At 42.2% G+C, this 20,001-nt stretch overlaps 2 protein-coding genes across 8 annotated transcripts in view; one reads left to right on the forward strand and one right to left on the reverse strand.

Moving 5' to 3' along the window:
* The window catches only part of daam1b (dishevelled associated activator of morphogenesis 1b), a 47,549-nt gene extending 36,240 nt beyond the window's left edge, over window positions 1–11,309 (forward strand). For 6 of the 7 annotated variants that reach the window (XM_083933982.1, XM_083933983.1, XM_083933985.1 and 3 more), the window contains 16 exons: window positions 1,038–1,176; window positions 1,399–1,457; window positions 1,575–1,762; window positions 2,795–3,103; window positions 3,205–3,312; window positions 4,186–4,215; window positions 4,529–4,626; window positions 5,301–5,385; window positions 5,747–5,853; window positions 6,549–6,637; window positions 6,771–6,939; window positions 7,136–7,243; window positions 7,339–7,399; window positions 7,534–7,665; window positions 9,161–9,331; window positions 9,773–11,309. In XM_083933982.1, the coding sequence (XP_083790108.1) occupies window positions 1,038–1,176; window positions 1,399–1,457; window positions 1,575–1,762; window positions 2,795–3,103; window positions 3,205–3,312; window positions 4,186–4,215; window positions 4,529–4,626; window positions 5,301–5,385; window positions 5,747–5,853; window positions 6,549–6,637; window positions 6,771–6,939; window positions 7,136–7,243; window positions 7,339–7,399; window positions 7,534–7,665; window positions 9,161–9,331; window positions 9,773–9,985 (2,066 nt within the window). In that variant the 3' untranslated portion in view covers window positions 9,986–11,309. The remainder of the gene's footprint in view (window positions 1–1,037; window positions 1,177–1,398; window positions 1,458–1,574; window positions 1,763–2,794; window positions 3,104–3,204; window positions 3,313–4,185; window positions 4,216–4,528; window positions 4,627–5,300; window positions 5,386–5,746; window positions 5,854–6,548; window positions 6,638–6,770; window positions 6,940–7,135; window positions 7,244–7,338; window positions 7,400–7,533; window positions 7,666–9,160; window positions 9,332–9,772) is intronic. The other variant, XM_083933987.1, reaches the window with a different exon arrangement.
* Window positions 11,310–11,634: 325 nt separating this feature from the next.
* Window positions 11,635–16,098, reverse strand: l3hypdh (trans-L-3-hydroxyproline dehydratase). Its single transcript, XM_083934404.1, has 6 exons — window positions 16,020–16,098; window positions 14,078–14,562; window positions 13,832–14,001; window positions 12,288–12,410; window positions 12,071–12,208; window positions 11,635–11,833 (listed from the first exon to the last, which is right to left on the reverse strand). The coding sequence occupies exons 2-6, from the start codon at window positions 14,553–14,555 to the stop codon at window positions 11,708–11,710; spliced, it is 1,035 nt and encodes a 344-aa protein (XP_083790530.1). The 5' UTR covers window positions 14,556–14,562; window positions 16,020–16,098; the 3' UTR covers window positions 11,635–11,707.
* Window positions 16,099–20,001: the final 3,903 nt, after the last annotated feature.

A 20,001-nucleotide genomic window follows, 5' to 3' on the forward strand; every position in this document is an offset into this window, starting at 1 on the left:
GTATTACTCCCACAATACACCCACAGTGCATCTGTACCTTCTGGTTTCTGGCCAGAAAGATAAGCATGTTGATTTAATGCAGATTAGTCAGTCCAGAAACTGGATAAGCACATTCCCAGCCAAACTGAATACTCACTCAGCGGAGATTGTTGTTGGCTAGTATTTACATTTTGTTACCTTATTTTACTGCAAAAAAGTCTGATTACAATTAGCCAGATTTGCCACGTCATTTGACTTGAAAACAAACAGTTGCAGTAGCCTTTTTCTGCAACGTTCACCTTCCTCTCTAAGTGGCTTTTTAATGAGACCTCCCTCAGTCACTTTCCTGAGGCATTGAGAGTTTAATTAGCACTTCAGCTGCAGATACAAGTGCTGCGGTCGCACACAAGAGTTCATAAAGTCCAAGTCTGTGATGGTACTTAAATAGAACGAGGAATCAGAATAATGTCACTGATTAGGATCCTAATGAGAGCGAGGCCTTCAAACAGTCATGTAGTTTGTGTGTGTGTGTGTGTGTGTGTGTGTGTGTGTGTGTGTGTGTGTGTGTGTGTGTGTGTGTGTGTGTGTGTGTGTGTGTGTGTGTGTGTGTGTGTGTGTGTGTGTGTGTGTGTGTGTGTGTGTGTGTGTGTGTGTGTGTGTGTGTGTGTGTGTGTGTGTGTGTGTGTGTGTGTGTGTGTGTGTGTGTGTGTGTGTGTGTGTGTGTGTGTGTGTGTGTGTGTGTGTGTGTGTGTGTGTGTAAGGTTTTTTAGGCAAATAACACAACACTATAAATGTTGTCCCCCATAATGGATGCAGTCTCACCATTCAGTAATAAAATCCACGTGTCACCTTGTTGTAGCCTAATTATAGGGCCTTTCTTTATCTCACATAAGCGGCTATAAACAAATTTAGGAAAATCCTAAATCCTTTGTTTCATCATAATCAAACAGCCGCTGTGGCTCCAACTGTTTCTGTACTTTCTGAGACATTAATGGAGGTCTAATCCTAATCACTAAGGCCAGCAGGCTAACGGAAACTCTTCCTTCCTCTCTCTTCAGACAAGAGAAGTGGTAACACGGTGCAGTACTGGCTGCTTTTGGATCGTATCGTCCAGCAGATGGTCTTGCAGAACGACAAAGGTCAAGACCCCGATGTCGCGCCACTGGAGAACTTTAACGTGAAGAACGTTGTCCGGATGTGAGTCCTCTTGAGTTTCCTCTGAAACGGCATCAATGAGTTCATGGAACAGATGACTCGACCGCCAGATTGAAGAATGTAGAACAATGTTGTGTTTGATGAGAAATGAAAAAGATGTGTGCTCAACAGTGTTGGCTCAAAAATAGCTTCCCTTTTAAGTTTAGACAAACAACGAGTGGAGTTGTTCAGCAAAGTTAATTATGTGTGTCATCCTCTCTGCAGGCTGGTCAATGAAAATGAGGTCAAACAGTGGAAAGAGCAGGCAGAGAAAATGAGAAAAGGTTTGTCAGACTATAAATGATACTTTCCTGCAAAAACATTTGTTGATTAAAATCAGGTTTTGTTTTCTTTCCTTAAACTCAACATGATGAACATATCGCTGTATCTTCCCATCACAGAGCACCACGAGCTGCAGCAGAAGTTTGAGAAGAAGGAGCGTGAATGTGACGCAAAGACTCAGGAGAAGGAGGACATGATGCAGACGCTCAACAAGATGAAAGAGAAGCTGGAGAAGGAGAGCACCGAGCACAAGAATGTCAAACAGCAAGTGGCCGAACTCACTGTCCGACTGCACGAACTCAGCACCGTACGTCGTCTTTTATATTCACTGGGTCATTTTGTAATAACCTTAAGATAAAACCTGAATATTATGTTGCATAATGACAACCAGGAGTTGCCCAGAGCAATGGCTGCGGTCAGGTATGAGGCAACAGAGCTGTTTATAATCGTCCTTCACAATGCCCGAGGAAAAAAGCAGGAATACAAAAATAGAAACCATTTCACAGCTTAATCTCATTGCATATTGATTTGTCACTTTATGTTGTTGCTTGCCTAAAACCGTCACACTCTTTACTCCTTATAATAATCATTATGTCACCAGAGTCCTAGTTACCCAGTCTGTCAATAAATATGAAAAACAATCAGCAACATTTTTGAGTAATGTACAATTTTGTAAGATTTTGACAGCTGAATATATATCAAGAAAGACATTTTTAATGGTACTTTGAGAAAGAAACTTTTAAGCAACTACCTAATGTGAAAAGTAATGCATTAAAGAAAATGCTACACAAAAGGTAAAAAGTATTCGACCCACAACGGCGATGGTTTCCACCGGTCTTGGTTTGGGACTCCTCGTCACTTTAACTTGAAGGAGTCAAATAAGCCTGAAGAGAAACGAGGGCAGTATTTTTCTAAGAAAATTTTACTTTCTTGTTCTTATCCCTTTGAATCATCTTCTCAGCCCTCAGGTTTGGAACGGCTGTTGCAGGGTAACATGAAATATTTAATTATTTAAAAGTTCTTTATTTCAAACGTGTAAATACATTTAACAAACGCAAAAATTAAAATGAAATGAATAGATAAAATGAAACGAATTTTAAAGAAAAAACCTGTACACAAACATAACTGATAAACACAAATTAAGACTTGCATGTTCAGTATTATGAAGTAAACTTATTTAATCTGCTCCTAAACCCTTATCATACACACATACACAAACATATACATACCTATATAAAACATTAATATATCTATCACCCTGTATCAATATTTACGACAAGTATTCTCCTGCCCGGTGTTCTGTGGTATTATTTTAAATGCCAATATCTTCTCCCTGCAGAGACAGGCAGCTGTTGTTCCTGGAGGTCCTCCCCTCACCCCCGGTCCCCCTGGAGGTCCTCTGCCTCCTCCACCCCTGCCATCTTTTGGAGGTATGTGCCCACCTCCCCCGCCACCTCCTGGGGGCATGATGCCTCCTCCACCTCCACCACCGCCCCCTCCGGGTGGACCCCCACCTCCTCCCGGACGCCCACCCGTTGGAGGTATCCCTCCACCGCCAGGAGCACCCCTGGGACCATCCCTGAAGATGAAGAACATTCCCCAGCCAGCCAACGCGCTCAAGTCCTTCAACTGGGCCAAGTTAGCTGAGGTAGAGACACAAAAGGACCTGAATATATAATACATATGATTATACATTGAAGCTTTTGTGTTAGAATATGAGATATAAATGTCTTATTGTCCTCTTCTCAGAATAAACTGGAAGGCACCGTGTGGATGGAGGTGGACGATGCCAAGGTTTTCAAAATCCTGGATCTGGAGGACATTGAAAAGACCTTCTCAGCCTATCAGAGACAGCAGGTACAGAGGACGACGCAGTTCATCTCTCCAGCTCACCAAATGTCTCCGTCCAGTGTCAGAGAGCGCTGAGGGCAGAGGGGTCGGGTGGCTGAGCGCTCAGCTGGCTTACATTTTTGGATTTAGCCTTGGCTTGTGTTGAGATTTTTCAAAAAATTTCTCCTGTTTTGCAACTTTTGGTTTCTCAAACAAAGTTGGAGAAGAGGAGAGGTCACATAATTTGCAAAAGTCCGCCTGAAGTCAAAAAAGTAAAAGGGAGAAATCATATAAAGACACATTTGGAGGTTTTATTAGATTTCAAACTTTCATGCTTGAATCATCTCAGACGCCTTCTTACATTTGAACAGAATGCTGTTTTTTGCTCTTTTTGTTTGTGGTTTGGATGATTTTGCCACATGTGATTGGAAATGCATGAGTGAGCTGCTCAGGAATCAGCTATTTTCTTCTCGAGGCTGTCAGTTTGCATTTAGCTCCGAGACATATTCCTAATCAGTAGTGTATTTATTGGTTGTGCAGGAGAGAATGAGCATGAGTCTTTTCAAAAGTTCAAGGAGCATGCCCCACACACATGATAGGATGTAAAATGAATGAACTGGAACCATTCACAAACACGCACACACAAGGTTCACTGAATTTACATCCTCTGTGTCGGCCTGATTATTTTAAACAGAAATACAACAGCATGTGAACTATACGCACGTATTGATCAACTGAACGCCCACTCATGTCGCACTGTTGCTCACTTCATTACATTACATCATCCTCTGAGTGCTGTATGAGCTTTGAGTCGTTTGTTTTTATGGGCTGCAATCACGTAACTGCTTTACTTATTCTAATGAGTGCTTACATCTTCCCTGCTTCTTGCCTGCATTTTAGGACTTCTTTATGATCAATAACAGCAAACAGGTGAGTGCACTTACAATACAGTAGATAATGTGGACTCAATCCACTTTATTTGTTATACGTCGTGTCCTATTGTGCTTTTATTCTCACTTAATGTGTGTCCAAAAGAATATACAACCCGTCTGACGGTTAAGTCTATATTCATGTGTCATGTTTGCATGTGCCCGTGATTGTGACTGTATTTTCCACTCGTTGGGGATTTTGAGGGTATTTGTCGTCTACGTTGTTGTGCGTCTGTGGGTGACTGTAGCTAAAATGAATCTTTGTGTATAAAATAGAACGTCGCAGTCTAACCTCTTTATCGCTTTGCTCACAGAAAGAGGCAGAAGACGACACGCTGAGCTCTAAAAAGGTCAAGGAGCTGTCAGTCATCGATGGCCGTCGAGCTCAAAACTGCAACATCCTCCTCTCGCGGTAAGTTTATATCAGCGTCATAATACGTGGGAATCATTACTGACACAGCACAGGTTGTAATGGCTTCTTCCTCCCGTTGTATCTAAAAATAATTGTATTTATTAAAATGTGAGGATACGCAATTTTGTTTTCAATGAGGTGAAAAAGTCCCAGACCGCTTCAGCGAGTGTTTTTTGTGATCAGATCAAAATGCGTCTTTGTGGTTGTTTACACTTGTATTTAGAGCTGTCCACTTGTGATACGATCTCTAAAGATGCATTTCAAAACCAAGTCTAAACAGGGTCTAAGAGACAATATAAAACTAAAATATAATAATAATAATAGTAGCATAAAACACACACAGGTAATACAGTGACATACACACACCTCACATAAACAAACAGGGCTCTCCCACAAGCTCAAACTGCACCCACACATACATCTTTATTCAAACATCTTCTACAGGAAAGAAAAACAGAAATAAAAGATGGAGATAAATAAAGTCCAAACAGTAACATACATTTGAGGTAAACAAGTAATGTCTTGAGGTGATCTGATGGGGCTTTTTATTTAACTGCTCATCTCCCATTTTCTTCAGAATTTATAGGCAAACAAAGTTAAGTATGTCAAAGTGAGTATGGTGATTAAAGCTGTACTTACTCACGCATGAAGGACACATCTGTTTTGTGCTGCAGGCTGAAACTTTCAAACGAGGAAATGAAGAGAGCCATTCTAACCATGGACGAACAGGAGGACCTTCCCAAAGACATGCTGGAGCAGGTACGTCATCAGGTTTACTGATGGGTGAATCTAATGCGCTTTCATTTTGTGATTGCACTTCCACTGCTCACTAAAAATAGCAGCAGAGTGAGTTCACGCATGTCAACACCACCTTCAGTATTTAGCTGTGTTTTCAGAGCCATTGTTAAACGTTTGAAAGGTAACAAACAACTGCTAACAGTATATTTTGGAGGAAATCGTTTCTTGATATTACAGTGGAGAGAAACAGACTTTTCAGCCATTGGTATGTGACAGATTAATTTACAAGACTGCGTGATAAACCCTTCCTCTGACTTTAATAGTAATGAGTAAAGGTGAATGCTTGAAATTAAAGTTAAAGAGGTTTTTTCCACTTCTTCAGCTGCTGAAGTTCGTCCCAGAGAAGAGTGACGTGGATCTTCTGGAGGAGCACAAACATGAGCTCGACCGAATGGCAAAACCTGACCGCTTCCTCTATGAGATGAGCAGGTGCATAGTTTTCTCTCTCAATGCTACCTTTTTAAATTCTGTATTAAACAGGTACCGCAGACCCAGCGCTACACAGACAATAGCCATTGTTTCCTCTCAGTCAGAGCACATAAGTGAAATGACGCACAGGTTTCTCCTTACCCGGGATCAAAAGTTGAATGTATAAATCTCTCTTAATTGTGTTGGTGAATAAACAGAGTCTGTAATGTAATAACTGTAAGATAATACGTCTTGCAAGATAAAAGAAACAAAGGAAATGTGTCACAACTCCTAACTGCGTGAATACATTACGAGCAGCGAAAGAAAAGAAACCAAAGTAACACGTGTTAGTTAAATGCAGAATCAGAGTTAGTGTTTTGTTTTTAATACTTTACTATCATTTGCCATTTGTTTTTTTTGTCACTGGAGTTTACTCAGAGTACAGAATGCACTGGAGGGCCGATGTCACTGTGGTATTCATTAGCTGCGGAGTCAGTGGTTTATAAGCAGGAATAAAAAGACACAGCCAAAAATAAGCTTCGTTACCACAACTTTATATGTGGCTTCTAGCGAGCACACAGGCGGCTTGCTTTATTTTGCCCGAGCAACGTCCACGTTTGTGGCTTTTGTCAAGATTGTTGGATTTCGTTGTTTATAATTTGTTACTTTGGCTATTTTTCTTCTCCCCTGACGCGCATTTTCCATCCCCTGTCCAGAATAAACCACTACCAGCAGAGGCTACAGTCCTTATACTTCAAAAAGAAGTTCGCAGAGAGGATAGCTGAGCTCAAACCCAAAGTTGAAGGTGGGAAAAGTCACACCAGTGACATCAACTCAATTAAGTTTATTGAAACTGAAAATTAAAATTGAGTGAGTTGAGTTGAAAATGACATGTGTTCTATTTATTTGATAATTTTCTTTATGTTGTCCCTCGTCAGCTCTGACCAGGGCGTCTAAGGAGATCTTACACAGCAGGAACCTGAAGCAGCTGCTGGAGGTGGTGCTGGCCTTTGGAAACTTCATGAACAAGGGTCAGAGGGGGAACGCTTACGGCTTCAAGGTGTCTTCACTCAACAAGATCGCCGATACCAAATCCAGCATCGACAAGTAAGAACTATTTTCAAGTGTGGGTGGTAACAGAAAGAACGGCATGAAATGTCTAAAAAGTCCCATCTGGAACAGGGAATGTGATATAGTTGAAAGTCCATATGGTTATTTATATCTGAACCTACATAATAAAAGCAATTTATTGCACATTTGACACGTTCAGTGCGCCTCAGTGTGTGTGTATGCGTGTTTGCAGAAACATCACTCTCCTGCACTACCTGATCACCATCCTGGAGAAGAAATACCCCAAAGTCCTGATGTTCCAGGAGGACCTGCAGAGTCTGTCCGAGGCCGCCAAAGTCAAGTAGGTGGAGTTGCGGAGAACCTTCTGCATGATCTGCTCTCGTTTGTTTCCCTTTTTGTATGAATCCATCGCTATTTCTTGTCTTTTTTTTGCAGCATGACTGAGCTGGAAAAAGATATCGGCAACCTGCGCAGCGGCTTGAAAAGTGTGGAGAGTGTGAGTCACAAAGATCTACGACATAATACATGTTTATGTGTTAGTCACGCTCTTATACAATGTGTAGTGCAGGTCCAGTGTCTATTTTTTAACTTTTACTTCTCTTTCCTCTCCTGGATAACTTTCACTCGTAGGAGCTGGAATATCAGAAGAAGCGACCGCAGGAGCATGGCGACAAGTTTGTGTCGGTGGTGAGTCAGTTCATCACCGTGGCCAGCTTCAGCTTCTCCGACGTGGAGGACTCTCTCATCGAGGCCAAGGAACTGGTACGTCACGGTGGCTGAAAAACTTTGAGTGCGTGGTGTTTGAGCAGACCGGACAGCACCACTGAAGATGAAAGCTTGCATCCCATTTCCTCTCCGCACAGCTGTTTCTGCACGCCTTATTGACCTCATCTGTCACCTTTGCAGGAAAGCTAACAGCAGGAGTGAAGTGTTTCTGCTTCCTGCTGCAACGAATCTGACACTTTATTGGTCAACCTGCTAGTTGCCATGTGTGCAGGTCAGGAGAGAAAGCCAGGAACAGAGGCGGAGGATATTATTTTACACTACCATGTTTGCTGTAACACTTTGTGAACGTTTTTACCAAATGTAACATACCGTTACAGTTTAAAGCTCCCCTGGTGTACTCATTTTCAGGTTCATACTGGTATTTTGGGTTTCTACTAGAAAATGTTTACATGCTTAAATGGACAAAACAAAACAAATAAGTGTCCAGTCTGCTCTGATTGGTCAGTTTTTCACGTCTCTGCACCGTTGTGCACGGAGCTGTGGCAGCACTTTCTACCTATGTAAAGTAAAGTATAGTAAAAGATTTGTTTAAAGTCACAGTTTCTGAATGCAGGCTGTGTGCATTTTGATTCTTTCACAATATTTATATAACACCATGACATGAAAATCTCACGTTTTACAATATGAGACCAAAAGATGAAATAAACCTAGATTTTACAGCCATTTTAAGGTAAAATAAGCTTTTTACTACCAGAAACCTGAGCATCTTCACCTTTCCAGGGAGTGCTTGACACCCTTGAGTTAAATTTATGTGTCTGTCCACATTTATTGGTGCAGTTTCTTTTTTCCCCAGGCATGGTTTTTTCCCCCCATAATGTGTGTTACATTTACCCAAGTGCCCTGCTGGTCACATGGCAACCACAGTTAAATATTTGACAGTGTTTACAGTGGTCCTCTGTACTCATGATTATGAACCGGAGAACGTGCGGATCCTTTAAACAGCTCTGTGCATCTGGTTTGTGTGTCTCAGTGCGTGTAATAAAACTGGTGCAGAATACTGAGATGTAAAGAGGGAAAAACCATCACATCTGAATGCACTGCGCATGAATGAATAATTAATTGGACTGATTACAAAGTGAAATGCATCTCTTTTCTCCACCTGATAGAGTTTGCGTGTCATGGACGCATCCCGACACATCTTAGAAGATGTACGTTCTCAGCGTGATCTCACATCTGGATGTTCTCCTTTTTAACTTACCGTGAAAAACACCCGACGGACACGTTGCCTTAATTTGGGCTCTGGCTCCAGTCTCTGGCCTCAGCTGTAATCAGTAGCCGGGCAGATTAAGGTTAACATGGGCTTCAAAGCCTGACGACTCGTATCCTGCTCTTATTTCAAAGAGCTGCGAATCTAACGAGTCTCCTGTAAAACAGTCCAAGACTGAGTAAAACATGGTTCTCCTGTGTCCCGCTGTAAATCTAATCCCATGTGCCCCCCTCCCTGTGTGCCCTCTTCTCTTTGGTCCCACAGTTCCTGAGGGCAGTAAAACACTTCGGCGAGGATGCCGGTAAGATGCAGCCAGATGAGTTCTTTGGCATCTTCGACCAGTTCCTGCAGTCGTTCGCTGAGGCTCAGCAGGAGAACGAGAACATTCGAAAACGCAAAGAGGAGGAGGAGCGCAGGGCCAAAATGGAAGCTCAGGTGTGCGATTGTTCCCCGTTTCCATATAATGCTTGACAAAAAGAACCACAGTTATAAACAATACTTCAGTAATTCATTATGAAGTGCGATCTGAAGTATTTTAGAAATGAATTCAGAGATAAAGCAAGACTTCATACATTTTTAAGAAGAATCATCACAAGTTGAATTCAGTTGTGGCTGCTATAGCCTGTATAGTTCTTCTAGTTTTGAATAAATAGTTTGACATTTTGGGAAATATATTTATTAGCTGTCTTGCTGAGCGTTAGATGAGAAGATTGATACCGTAATACCACATATCTGCCTTGGGTCGACCCTCTCAACGAACTCTTGAAAAGAAAGGAAATAAGTCCATGTGCAGAAAAATGTGAAAACTATTTCTTTGGTGCAAATACATTCAGAGGAAAAGTGTTTAAATACAATAATTTCTATTTCTATCACCAGCTGAAAGAGCAGAGGGAAAAGGAGCGAAAGGCCCGGAAAGCAAAAGCAAACGGGGAGGATGACGGCGGGGAGTTTGACGACTTGGTGTCTGCGCTGCGATCGGGCGAGGTCTTCGACAAGGACTTGTCCAAGATGAAACGCAACCGCAAGCGCATCAATAACCAGAACACAGAGGCGAGCAGAGAGCGACCGGTCACAAAGCTCAACTTCTAGGCAGCGTCGAGGTCAACCACCCTTGTTCGCCCGCCCGCCCGCCAACGCTCATCATTAGTTTCCATTCGGGGTCGAACTGACATGCACATTCCTCTGCACCCTCCTCCGTTCCCACCCAGCTCGGCCTTGCATCATCGCTGCAGAGCCACACACACACACACACACACACGCGGCACAACATGTTGAGGCTTTCATCCTCTTGAGATTTTGGTGTTAAACGGAGCAGAAGCCAAAAGTTGTAATTGACGACCAAATGAGACGATTCCCACCGGAGGATCACTTTGAAATGTTTTAAGAAGTTGTGTTTCAAGAGCAGGATGTTTTTTCGTCCCCCACTGGAGAAAAGTTTGCTTCCAGGGGCAAGAGAAGCTCACGCTCGTTTGACAGGAACCGTTCTGTGCTGTTTTTTGTACGTCAGAATCTACGCACAGAGTGAAATGTGCAGCCAGCAGACTCCTTCAGGGCTTGATGCTCGGTCCAAACAGGAAGATGATTCCATTAAAAAAGCACGAGGGGCCATTTTGTACAGACTGATTTCATAGATTGAGAGGGGCCGACTTCACGCCAGAGTTGTCCACGACAGAGTGGCAGAGATTTGGTGAAAGACTGAATCCGAACTGGACGCTGCCGTTTTCCTGCAGTCGGGAGCTTCACGGGACTGAGACGCTGCGTTTGTTGGACGGACGTGTTTTGTTTTGTTTTTTGACTGCAAAGTGACGCAGCTGAGGAGTTTCTTTTCTATTCATCGTCGACGTGCAGCATTTATATATCTGATCACTGTATGTTTTATTTGAACCTTGTTTCTGTTAAGAGCTGGCCTTAACTCTGTTGTTTTAATTGTTGAGTGGGTACTCTCTAAGGCCTGGGCCTAATCTGCAATTTCTCAACAAGTGTGGACACTCATGTCATAGATTACATATATCAATATATATATATGTATATATATATAAGGTTGCGTGCTTGTTACACATGCACATATAAATTCATAATTACTATGCTAAACGCCATTAAAACAATACCCAGTTGATGCAATACACTTGTCTTTCCCCTCTGAAGGGAGTGCCCTCCTTTTGTTTTCACTGAACAGATGAAATATGTTTTCTGTACACTGGCTGGATTTACACTGCAAAAAAAGAAAAGAAAAGAAACAAACCCCTGAATTTAACCTCCCTTTGATCCACATGTGATGTTTTCATTCTTGGAGAAAACATCCCATGTGGAGGTGAAACATTTTAATTGGTCCCCCTCGGCTGCGTGAATCCATCCAGTGTCGGACAACTCCATCTGACTTTTATAATTTAAATATTGCCTTCCATTGTACAATGACCCGATGATAATAAATGGGAGAAAACAGGTGTGAGTTTTTGTATTTAGCTAATGAGCACATGCACTTGAACTGATTGTTATGCAGCATTTACGTTGGGTCAAAAAGTTATTTATAACCACCTCGGCCCTCATCAGGAAAAAGTGGACATAGGAAAAAAAGGATGTCTATGAGGTATTTTAATTACTATATTATATTAATTAAGAGCCTGATCCCCCTAAGACTCATGGCTCCATCTAGTGGTCAGTAATTGCAACTGAACAAACCCCCACCACCCTCTTACATTTAATACAAACTAGAAAACTAACAGAAAATGTTGATACAAAGCTACAAAGGCACTTTATTGTGTAATTCTTTAGTGTATAACCATGTTTCATAAGAAAACCTGTCACTGAGTCTCACTTCAGGAGAAAACCATGTGTCAGCTCGTCATCTGGCTCCTGCACGAAGCGGGAAACTCCGGTGTAAAAAGCTCTGCCGGCGACTTCCACCACGACGGCCTTGAAGTCTCCACACTTGGTCTCCTGAACGGAAACACGACAGAAGTTTGTAAGTTGAAACTGGCACAATATAAACGTATGGAGCCAGTTTACACGCCTCTGTAAAATAGATTAGCAATAACTCTGACAACCGCTGTGAACCCCTGAAATCAAATAAAACTCTTGTATTGTAATATGTCAAACAAATATTCAGTGAGCCTCTCATTTATATACCATCACTCTTCACACATTTTAGTCTTGATCTGAAGGAAACGCTGGTACCTCGACAGCTTTCCCTGTGAACTTGGATGCGGTGGCTCCGCTCTGAAACGTCCTGGTCTGGTTCAGCTGGATGAGACCTTTGTGATACTGAAGAGCCACTCGGGCTGTGACACCAGAACCAGTGGGGCTCCGGTCCACCTGAGAACGTTTGAACCCGTTAAAGCCAGGTTTCAGACGATCTCTCCTCAAAGAGTCAAAAGACGAGGTGTAAAAATACCTGAGCTTCGGCGAACACGCAGATATTGGCGGTGGGATCAGAGGAGTAACTATCTTTGCCGTCTGTGACGATGGTGCCGTAGAGGAAGGCCAGATCATCGCTGGTTGGGTGGTGCAACTTCACCTGGAAGAGAATAACAAACAGAGAAAATGTCAAATACAATATGACATTAACAAGGTTGTAAAAAGGTTTTTCGACAGGCTGTTTCCATAAACTTCTGTTACACCGACTGTGCTCCAGGCCTCTTCACACCTCGCTCAATGGTACTCTAATGGTTTTCTCATTAGATGCACCATATATTACATTTTCTGTTCCCTTCATCTATCTAGACAGCAAGGGGTGTGTCTGTGTGTGTGTGTGTGTGTGTGTGTGTGTGTGTGTGTCTGCATGTGTTTCACATATCTTGGGAACCGTTCAGATACTTTACACTTGGCGGGCGTATTGCTGAGGAATCAGTGCTGTGTTTTGTGTCCACATTGTCATAGTTTGGCCAGATAGTGGCGCTATAACACACTTTACATTTTGCCCTATAACTATAACACAGTACCTCTCAGAAACCAAGTCCGGACGAATCTATCCATACAAACAACACCCATTTTTGTCTTAAAGGTTTTTTCTGCCATGTTGAATTGTGTCCAAGTTTTTTTCGCTACTCCTACAGATTTTGCGCAATCGTCCCCAAATTTAGTACAGTGAATCTCTGGAGCAAGCTCGTAAAGTGACCTATTTTTGATGTTCTGTACAGTTTTGCTGCATCTGACACTCAAATTTTGCTAAAATGCAGTGGGCAGGGCTTATTACAAAACATGACATATCTTTTGAACGGTTGGTGTAATTGCACCCACATTTGGTTGACATGTAGTCATGATGTCTGAGTGGACATGGCAAAGCTGCTGATCATATGCACCGTGTGCATGAAACTGGAAAAGACGATGTATCACGATTCTCCAACAGACTGTAATGGACAGTAACTCAGTATGCAAACAGGTGCTCACTGAGCTCCGGAGGAGAAGAACCCCTGACAAAAAAACGCTCCTTCCATGGAGCAATTTGAACTTGTGACACACGGCACTTTATAAAAACATCATGGACTTTACAGGCACTTTTTACTGACTTTGCACTAATTGCACATGTTTTATATTTTCTATAATATATTTTAATAAATGTTTTTTTTTTTAAAAAGCAAAGCTGGTGCCATTTGGCTGATAGGTGGCGTTGTTGCAGCATCATCTAACCATAAAAGCAGGAACCTGTGTGTATGTGTGTGTGGAAGTGCAGTGTCGAGTGTGAAGTTGATCGGATGAGTGGTGATGAGCACTTCCAGGGGACTAGCAAGTGGCTCTGCAAGGGCACTGTAGTAGTTATTCTGAATCATAAATATAAGGGTGTCTGAGTCTAAATATTGCTGTTTTACTGTGTGGCTTCCACAGAGTTTCAATTATGGATGTTATTGTATTTGTTAGAGGCACTTTGTGTATTAGAAAATAATGTTTCTGCACCTGGACGGAGAATACTCTGTTTAGTGAACACAATGAACTTCCTACCTGAGATTTGACCGCGTTGGTCACCGCTGTGGCTGCGTCTACCAGATCTCGAGTCCTGGACTTGTTCACGTCGAGGCCAAACCTCTGGGCATCTACGAAGGCGTAAAATGCTCCTCCGTAGCTGATGTCAACCGTCACATCACCATAACTTTCTAATGCCACCTTCACATCTGAGAAAGTAAGTCAGTGAATCCTGTAGAATATAAAAACATGTGAAAACTGTTTTTTTCAGGGTGGGTGTCCTACCTGTAGCAAATGCGAATGCTGGCACACTGAGAAACCTCACTCCTCCTGTTTTACCACCAGAGTACTCGACAAACGCCTTCACCAGACCACAGGGACAGTGTATGTTCACTTGAGTCTCCGGTGACTGTGGTTCTTTCACCAGTTTGTAGTCCACGGCGAAGCGCCCCAGTGCGATGACGGCGTGCCCACACATGGTGCTGTACCCCTCATTGTGCATGAACAGCACCCCCAGGTCGGCCTCAGGCAGCTCGCTGTCCACGATCAGGGCTCCGTACATGTCGTAGTGTCCCCGTGGCTCGTACATCAGCACCCTCCTGAGGTGATCCAGATGTTCCCGGACATAACGGCGTTTGGACAGCACACTGTCACCTTTGACCTCCGGGTAGCCACTGTGGATGATGCGTAAAGGCTCTCCACCCGTGTGCATGTCGACCACCGAGAGCTCGTCTCCCTCGTGAGGTGGGAGCTGCATTTCCATCTCAGTGCTGATTTAGAGTTAAAAATAATAAATATGTTTCATCAGTAAGCTCGTTTTCTAACATCATTTTGGATTTATTTGTTAGGTACAGCTTTCTAATGCAGTCTGTAACTATCCAGTTATAAATCCTCCTCTCATGAAGGTAAGAAGAGCAGTGTGAGGATGTACTGAAATGGGAATAATAAGCTCTTCACTTCCAAATTGAATGCAGCTGATTTTTTTATAGATATTTGAAGATATTGAATTTGAGGAAATAGTGTCACGGTCTGAAGTGATGCAAAGCAGAACAAAGTGAGGTTTTTGCTTGTACTGAGTGACTTAATATATATGAATCATAATCAATGACACATTATATGCAATAAACAAGTTTGTGTTTAGTGCTCTAACAAACTGTCTTACCTGCACTATAGACTGTATATAAGGATATTCATGTAGCCTGCTCTACACTGACTCTGGACAGAGTCATATATAGATACATTATATATTATAGAGTTATAATAAATAAAAGCAATAACTATAGAAAGCACTAAAAACAAACTAATATCCAATAGGGCTGAGCTCAAAATATCGATTAGGAAATATATCGTTAGGTAGGTAACTATGAATGTGTGAAACAACCCGGTGTTGTGCCGTATTCAGCACCCCGGCCGTGAAGTGCACCCCCTCGCATTATAGGTGATATTCTGGATCAGAAGGCTGTTGTTTCCACCTATAGGAGTAGTTTATATACAGGTATATATATATATATATATATATATATATATATATATATATATACACAGGTAACAGGTATATATATACAGGTAACCCACAACGGTCAGAACATTGGTTCCTTACAGTATTTAAACTATTTTAAAGAGTTTAAAATCACAAACTTGGATAAAAGCGAACACAAAACACCTTTCTGTATGTTCTGTGTAAATCTACTGCAGCCATAATTACAAAATGAATGAAATTGATCTTTTGAGCAAGTTGAATGTATTTGACTTAGAGTCTCCTAAATATAATCCCAGCTTTTCTTGCAGTTCATAGGTTCAAAAGTGTGTGTTTTTAATGTGGTTACCTGAACAAAACTACTCCTATAGGTGGAAACAACAGCCTCCTGATCCAGAATATCACCTATAATACGAGGGGTGCATTTGACGGCAGGGGTGCGAGGGGGTGCATTTCACGGCAGGGGTGTGAGGGGGTGCATTTCACGGCAGGGGTGCGAGGGGGTGCACTTCACGGCAGGGGTGCGAGGGGGTGCATTTCACGGCAGGGGTGCGAGGGGGTGCACTTCACGGCAGGGGTGCTGAATACGGCACAACCCCGGGTCGGGAGGAGACTTTCCAAATACTTCAAAGGTAAACAACGTTTCCTGACAGTCGACACAGACCGTGCGCACGTGATACAATGTTGGCAGAAATGCCAGTGCTATTTACATGATATTTACTCTTTTGTATACTATCTTTATATATTTACCTGCTCTGCTTTCTGGACTCTGGACTCAAACTGCTCAGACTTTGTCCCGTTCTCACAGCATGGTGCACGGACCCGACACCAGGACATCAGCGCCACCTTGTGTCCTGGAGGGCTGCAGACACGACACACTCTCTATACTGTAGACGCCTCTGTGTGTATTCTGCCAGTTTGCACCACAGACTTTTTTTAATGTATAATATATCATTAATACAGTCCATGGTTTGCACACATTTGACTTTAAAGGTTTAATATGTAGAATCTTTATGAAAAGCTATATTTTTTTAAATAATAATAATAATACACCCATGGGGCGTTTTGAGGGGTACAGAATGAAAGTGTTGCCTTTCCATTAAAAAAATATAATTATTCATTCATTCATTCATCTTCAACCACTTGTCCCTGTCGGGGTCGCGGGGGGCTGGAGCCGATCCCAGCTGACATTGTCTGAATTATTATTACAATTTTTCTTACAGGTTTGACAATGACGTTCTGTCACGTTCTGTTTACATTGAACCAGTCAATGGCGGCTGCATTGCTTGTTGCCGGGGTTGTCTGTTGTTCGGTGCAGCTACTGTAGTCTGGCACTGGTGAAATGGAGTTTGCCAATCCTGCAGCTGCTTATTTGTCCCAGCAGCTGAGTGACCGGAGACGGGCAACAACCAGAGTCGATATAGGCCAAGCATTCACTCCATGGACATAAAACGCCCAAATGTCTACGTTTCTCCTTGATTGGTAAGCTAACTTTCATGTTTACTTAGCTGTAACGGCTAACAGTAACGGCTAACGGTAACTGTCAGTCAAACTCCTCTAATATTTGTTTTGATGGTGTGATTTGCCGGAGGGGACGGGTTCAAACAGGCTCAAACAGACTCTAGTCTCCTGTAGGCTAACTGTTCCTGCTCTTTCTCCATATTCAACCTTTAAGTCATTAAAAAAAAAATTGAATTTTTTATAAGCTTCTATTTCCATATCAGCACTGATGAAACAGTCAGTGGAGGAATAACTTTTTTTTTTAATTTTTGGAGACTTAAAGGTGTTTGTACAGGCGGTAGCTCAGTCCATAGGTGACTTGACTGTGAACCGTAGGGTCGCTGGTTCAAGTCCCTGTGTGGACCATGTATGGAGTTTGGACTGGTGACTGGAGAGGTGCCAGTTCATCTCGTGGGCACTGCCGAGGGGCTGTTGAGCAAGACACCGAACTCCCAACTGCTTGGGGCGCTGGTCACTGGCAGCCCCCTTGCTCTAACATCTCTCCATTAATTGCATGTACATAGGTCCTGTGTGTGTATTTCGGGCCTGTGTGTGTAACATGATTAATAATAAGAGTGAAAAAATTCAATTTCCCCGTTGCGGGATAAATAAAGTAATTCTTCTTCTTCTTCTGCTAATCGCCATAAGGGACTCCAGTGATTCCAGTTTGGCACCTTTGTTGTTCTCTATCCCCATGTTTCTTCTCTGCCTCTATTTTAACTATTCAATAAAAATAACGTTGAAAAAGAGGAAGATAAGAAGAAACTCAATAATTGACCATGATTGCAACAGCTGTCCATTTTCACAAAGACAGCTTTGACTCACTTGGATTAACAAAAACATACATGAAAGATAGAAAACAGTGTGCATGTTGCAGTTTTACATAGAGACGGGCTTTTGTTGCATTACAGAGAAGACTTAACAACAGCAGGCAACAGTTTTCATTATTCATTTTTACTGTTGACAGGTTCCCCGGATGCATGCAACGTCATTTATACATGTAATATAAAATAGATGTACTGAATCATATGAAGGACACATGCTTACATCCTCACAGTTCGATGTTAGAGACCTAAAACCTGTAACTGTGACCATTTTTATACAAACGCAATAACCAAATCCATATGTTTGCATCACCAAGTGTAGTGCTGGTTCATGTAGAGTTGCATAGCGGTGTTTAATCTTACAAATTGGCAAATATATAATCATTCATACTGAAGTAAATACTGAAAATCTACATAAGAGCAAATATACCTGAGCAAGAGGCATAGCTACATGAAGGGATATACAGTAAATCTGCTGTAGTTACATGTCAAAATAAACATTCCCATCCTTAAGGAAAATAAACGTTTTACAAGAAAACTGAGATAATGATAAATAACAATGGAAAATATATTATTTAACCGACATTATTGCATTCCTATGACTATTTCACATGCATGGAAATGAAGCTCAAACACAATTTCAAGAGTTTTAGTTCATAAAATGAATGCATAGTGCAGTGATCATCCTCCAAAAAAAAGGGTACAACACAAACAGGGCTAACATTATAAAACATGTGCTCAAAACAAACATAAAGAGTTGATTATGTCTCATGGAAACAACCCAGAATGAGGCTTTATTATTGTAAGGCACATCTTATTACCACACAATTAATAACTAAAGGGAGACATTTATTTAACATACGTGGGGCATGTGGAAACGTTTACTGAGCGTCGTCGTGAAACAGCAGTTCAGACTGATCCTGATCTGAGCGGCTCCTGCTTCCTCTAAAGTTAAGGTTAAATAATGATGAAAGTCATGACAGGTGAATCTTCGGGCTGAACCATGTGGTCAGGTGTTTAGGAATAAAGTAAAGGGAGATCATGAAAATAAACTTTAAAAACTTGTGACTTGCCCTCAGCTCCTGTCAGACCTTTCAACAAAAGCCTTCATCAGAGAATCATATGTGAGTAGCTCGACGTTATTTATGATGCTTCTAAAAATGTACAAAATTCTAAGCTATAGGTGTTTTTTTTTAATTGTTTGTTCATCAGTTGCTCCTGTTTTTGGCATTCTCAACACAGGACCACGACAGTGCTTCATAAGTCAAAGACTATAAAAAAAAACCTGGGTTTTTCACAGAGGCGCTGCTCGCCAAGCAGCTTGGCACCCTCAGTAGGGGGCCCCCGAGGGCTGACACATTTTAAACTACAGCCGCGACATTGCGCAAAGTTTGCAATGACAGTAGGAGACCGGACCTCCCTAAGGAGACCCCACCTCACTCCACCCACTCCTATTTTTTTTTTAAGTTTAAGATTTTAAAAACGTTTTTACTCCTGTTGCAAGTAGGGCTTAACCTGACTTTCACCACATGAATTTCTGTCGCTTTGCTTGTGCCTTGACTCCGCCTAGCTCCGCTCAACCAGCTGGGATCGCTCCAGGGGAAAGTGATTTCAAGTGGTCGAGCCAATCAGGAGTGACGGGCCGGGTTTTATAGATGTGGGGTAGCTGAGAAGCGACTGTTGTGATTCGGACAACAATGGCGGCTTGCATCGAGGAAGCAGGCGTCAACATGGATGTTGCTATTTCATCCGTGTCGTCCAATCTAGAGAATATTTCTTCTTTAAAAGAACTCCAGAGAACAGCTCTGATGGCTTTTGTTGGTGGCGACCATGTCGGCTGTTCTGTTTGGCTTTTCCCCCGTCGTGTAACGGGTTGGTTTCAATGTGAGTGGTTAAAGAAGCACGTCAATAAAGATGACGGACAAGTGGTTTATCCAATCATATGCAAGGACTTTGGATAAGGCCCAGCCCCCTGAAATCATTTTTCTGAAGCAAGGCAGCACAAAATTCATCTGGATAGAGTCAGGTTAAGCAGGACTGCCCCCGACCAAGGATTTTCTTGATCGAGCAGTGGTCGTCAATTAGAGCGATTAGTCGACTAATCGACGCATGTACGTCGTCAACTATTTTGGGGCAGCCAAACGTGACGTGTGATTCAGTTAAAACAAACGCTGGTTGGAGGGGCCCCTTGTTTAATCCTTGCCCAGGGCCCCAACAGACTCCAGAATCGCCTCTTTTGTAGTGCTGAGTCAGGCGGAACGAAAAAATATCTAATTGTGATTCTTTTTGACTGCTTTTGCAATTGCGATATGATTCAAGATGGCGGGGGTGATCGTTTTTAAATTATCATTTATTTAAAAATATATTTAAATTGTAATGGTTGGATTTTTGGGGGAATTAATTAAACA

The sequence above is a fragment of the Echiichthys vipera genome, assembly GCF_963691815.1.
Source record: "Echiichthys vipera genome assembly, chromosome: 19".
Classification (NCBI taxonomy): domain Eukaryota; kingdom Metazoa; phylum Chordata; class Actinopteri; order Perciformes; family Trachinidae; genus Echiichthys; species Echiichthys vipera.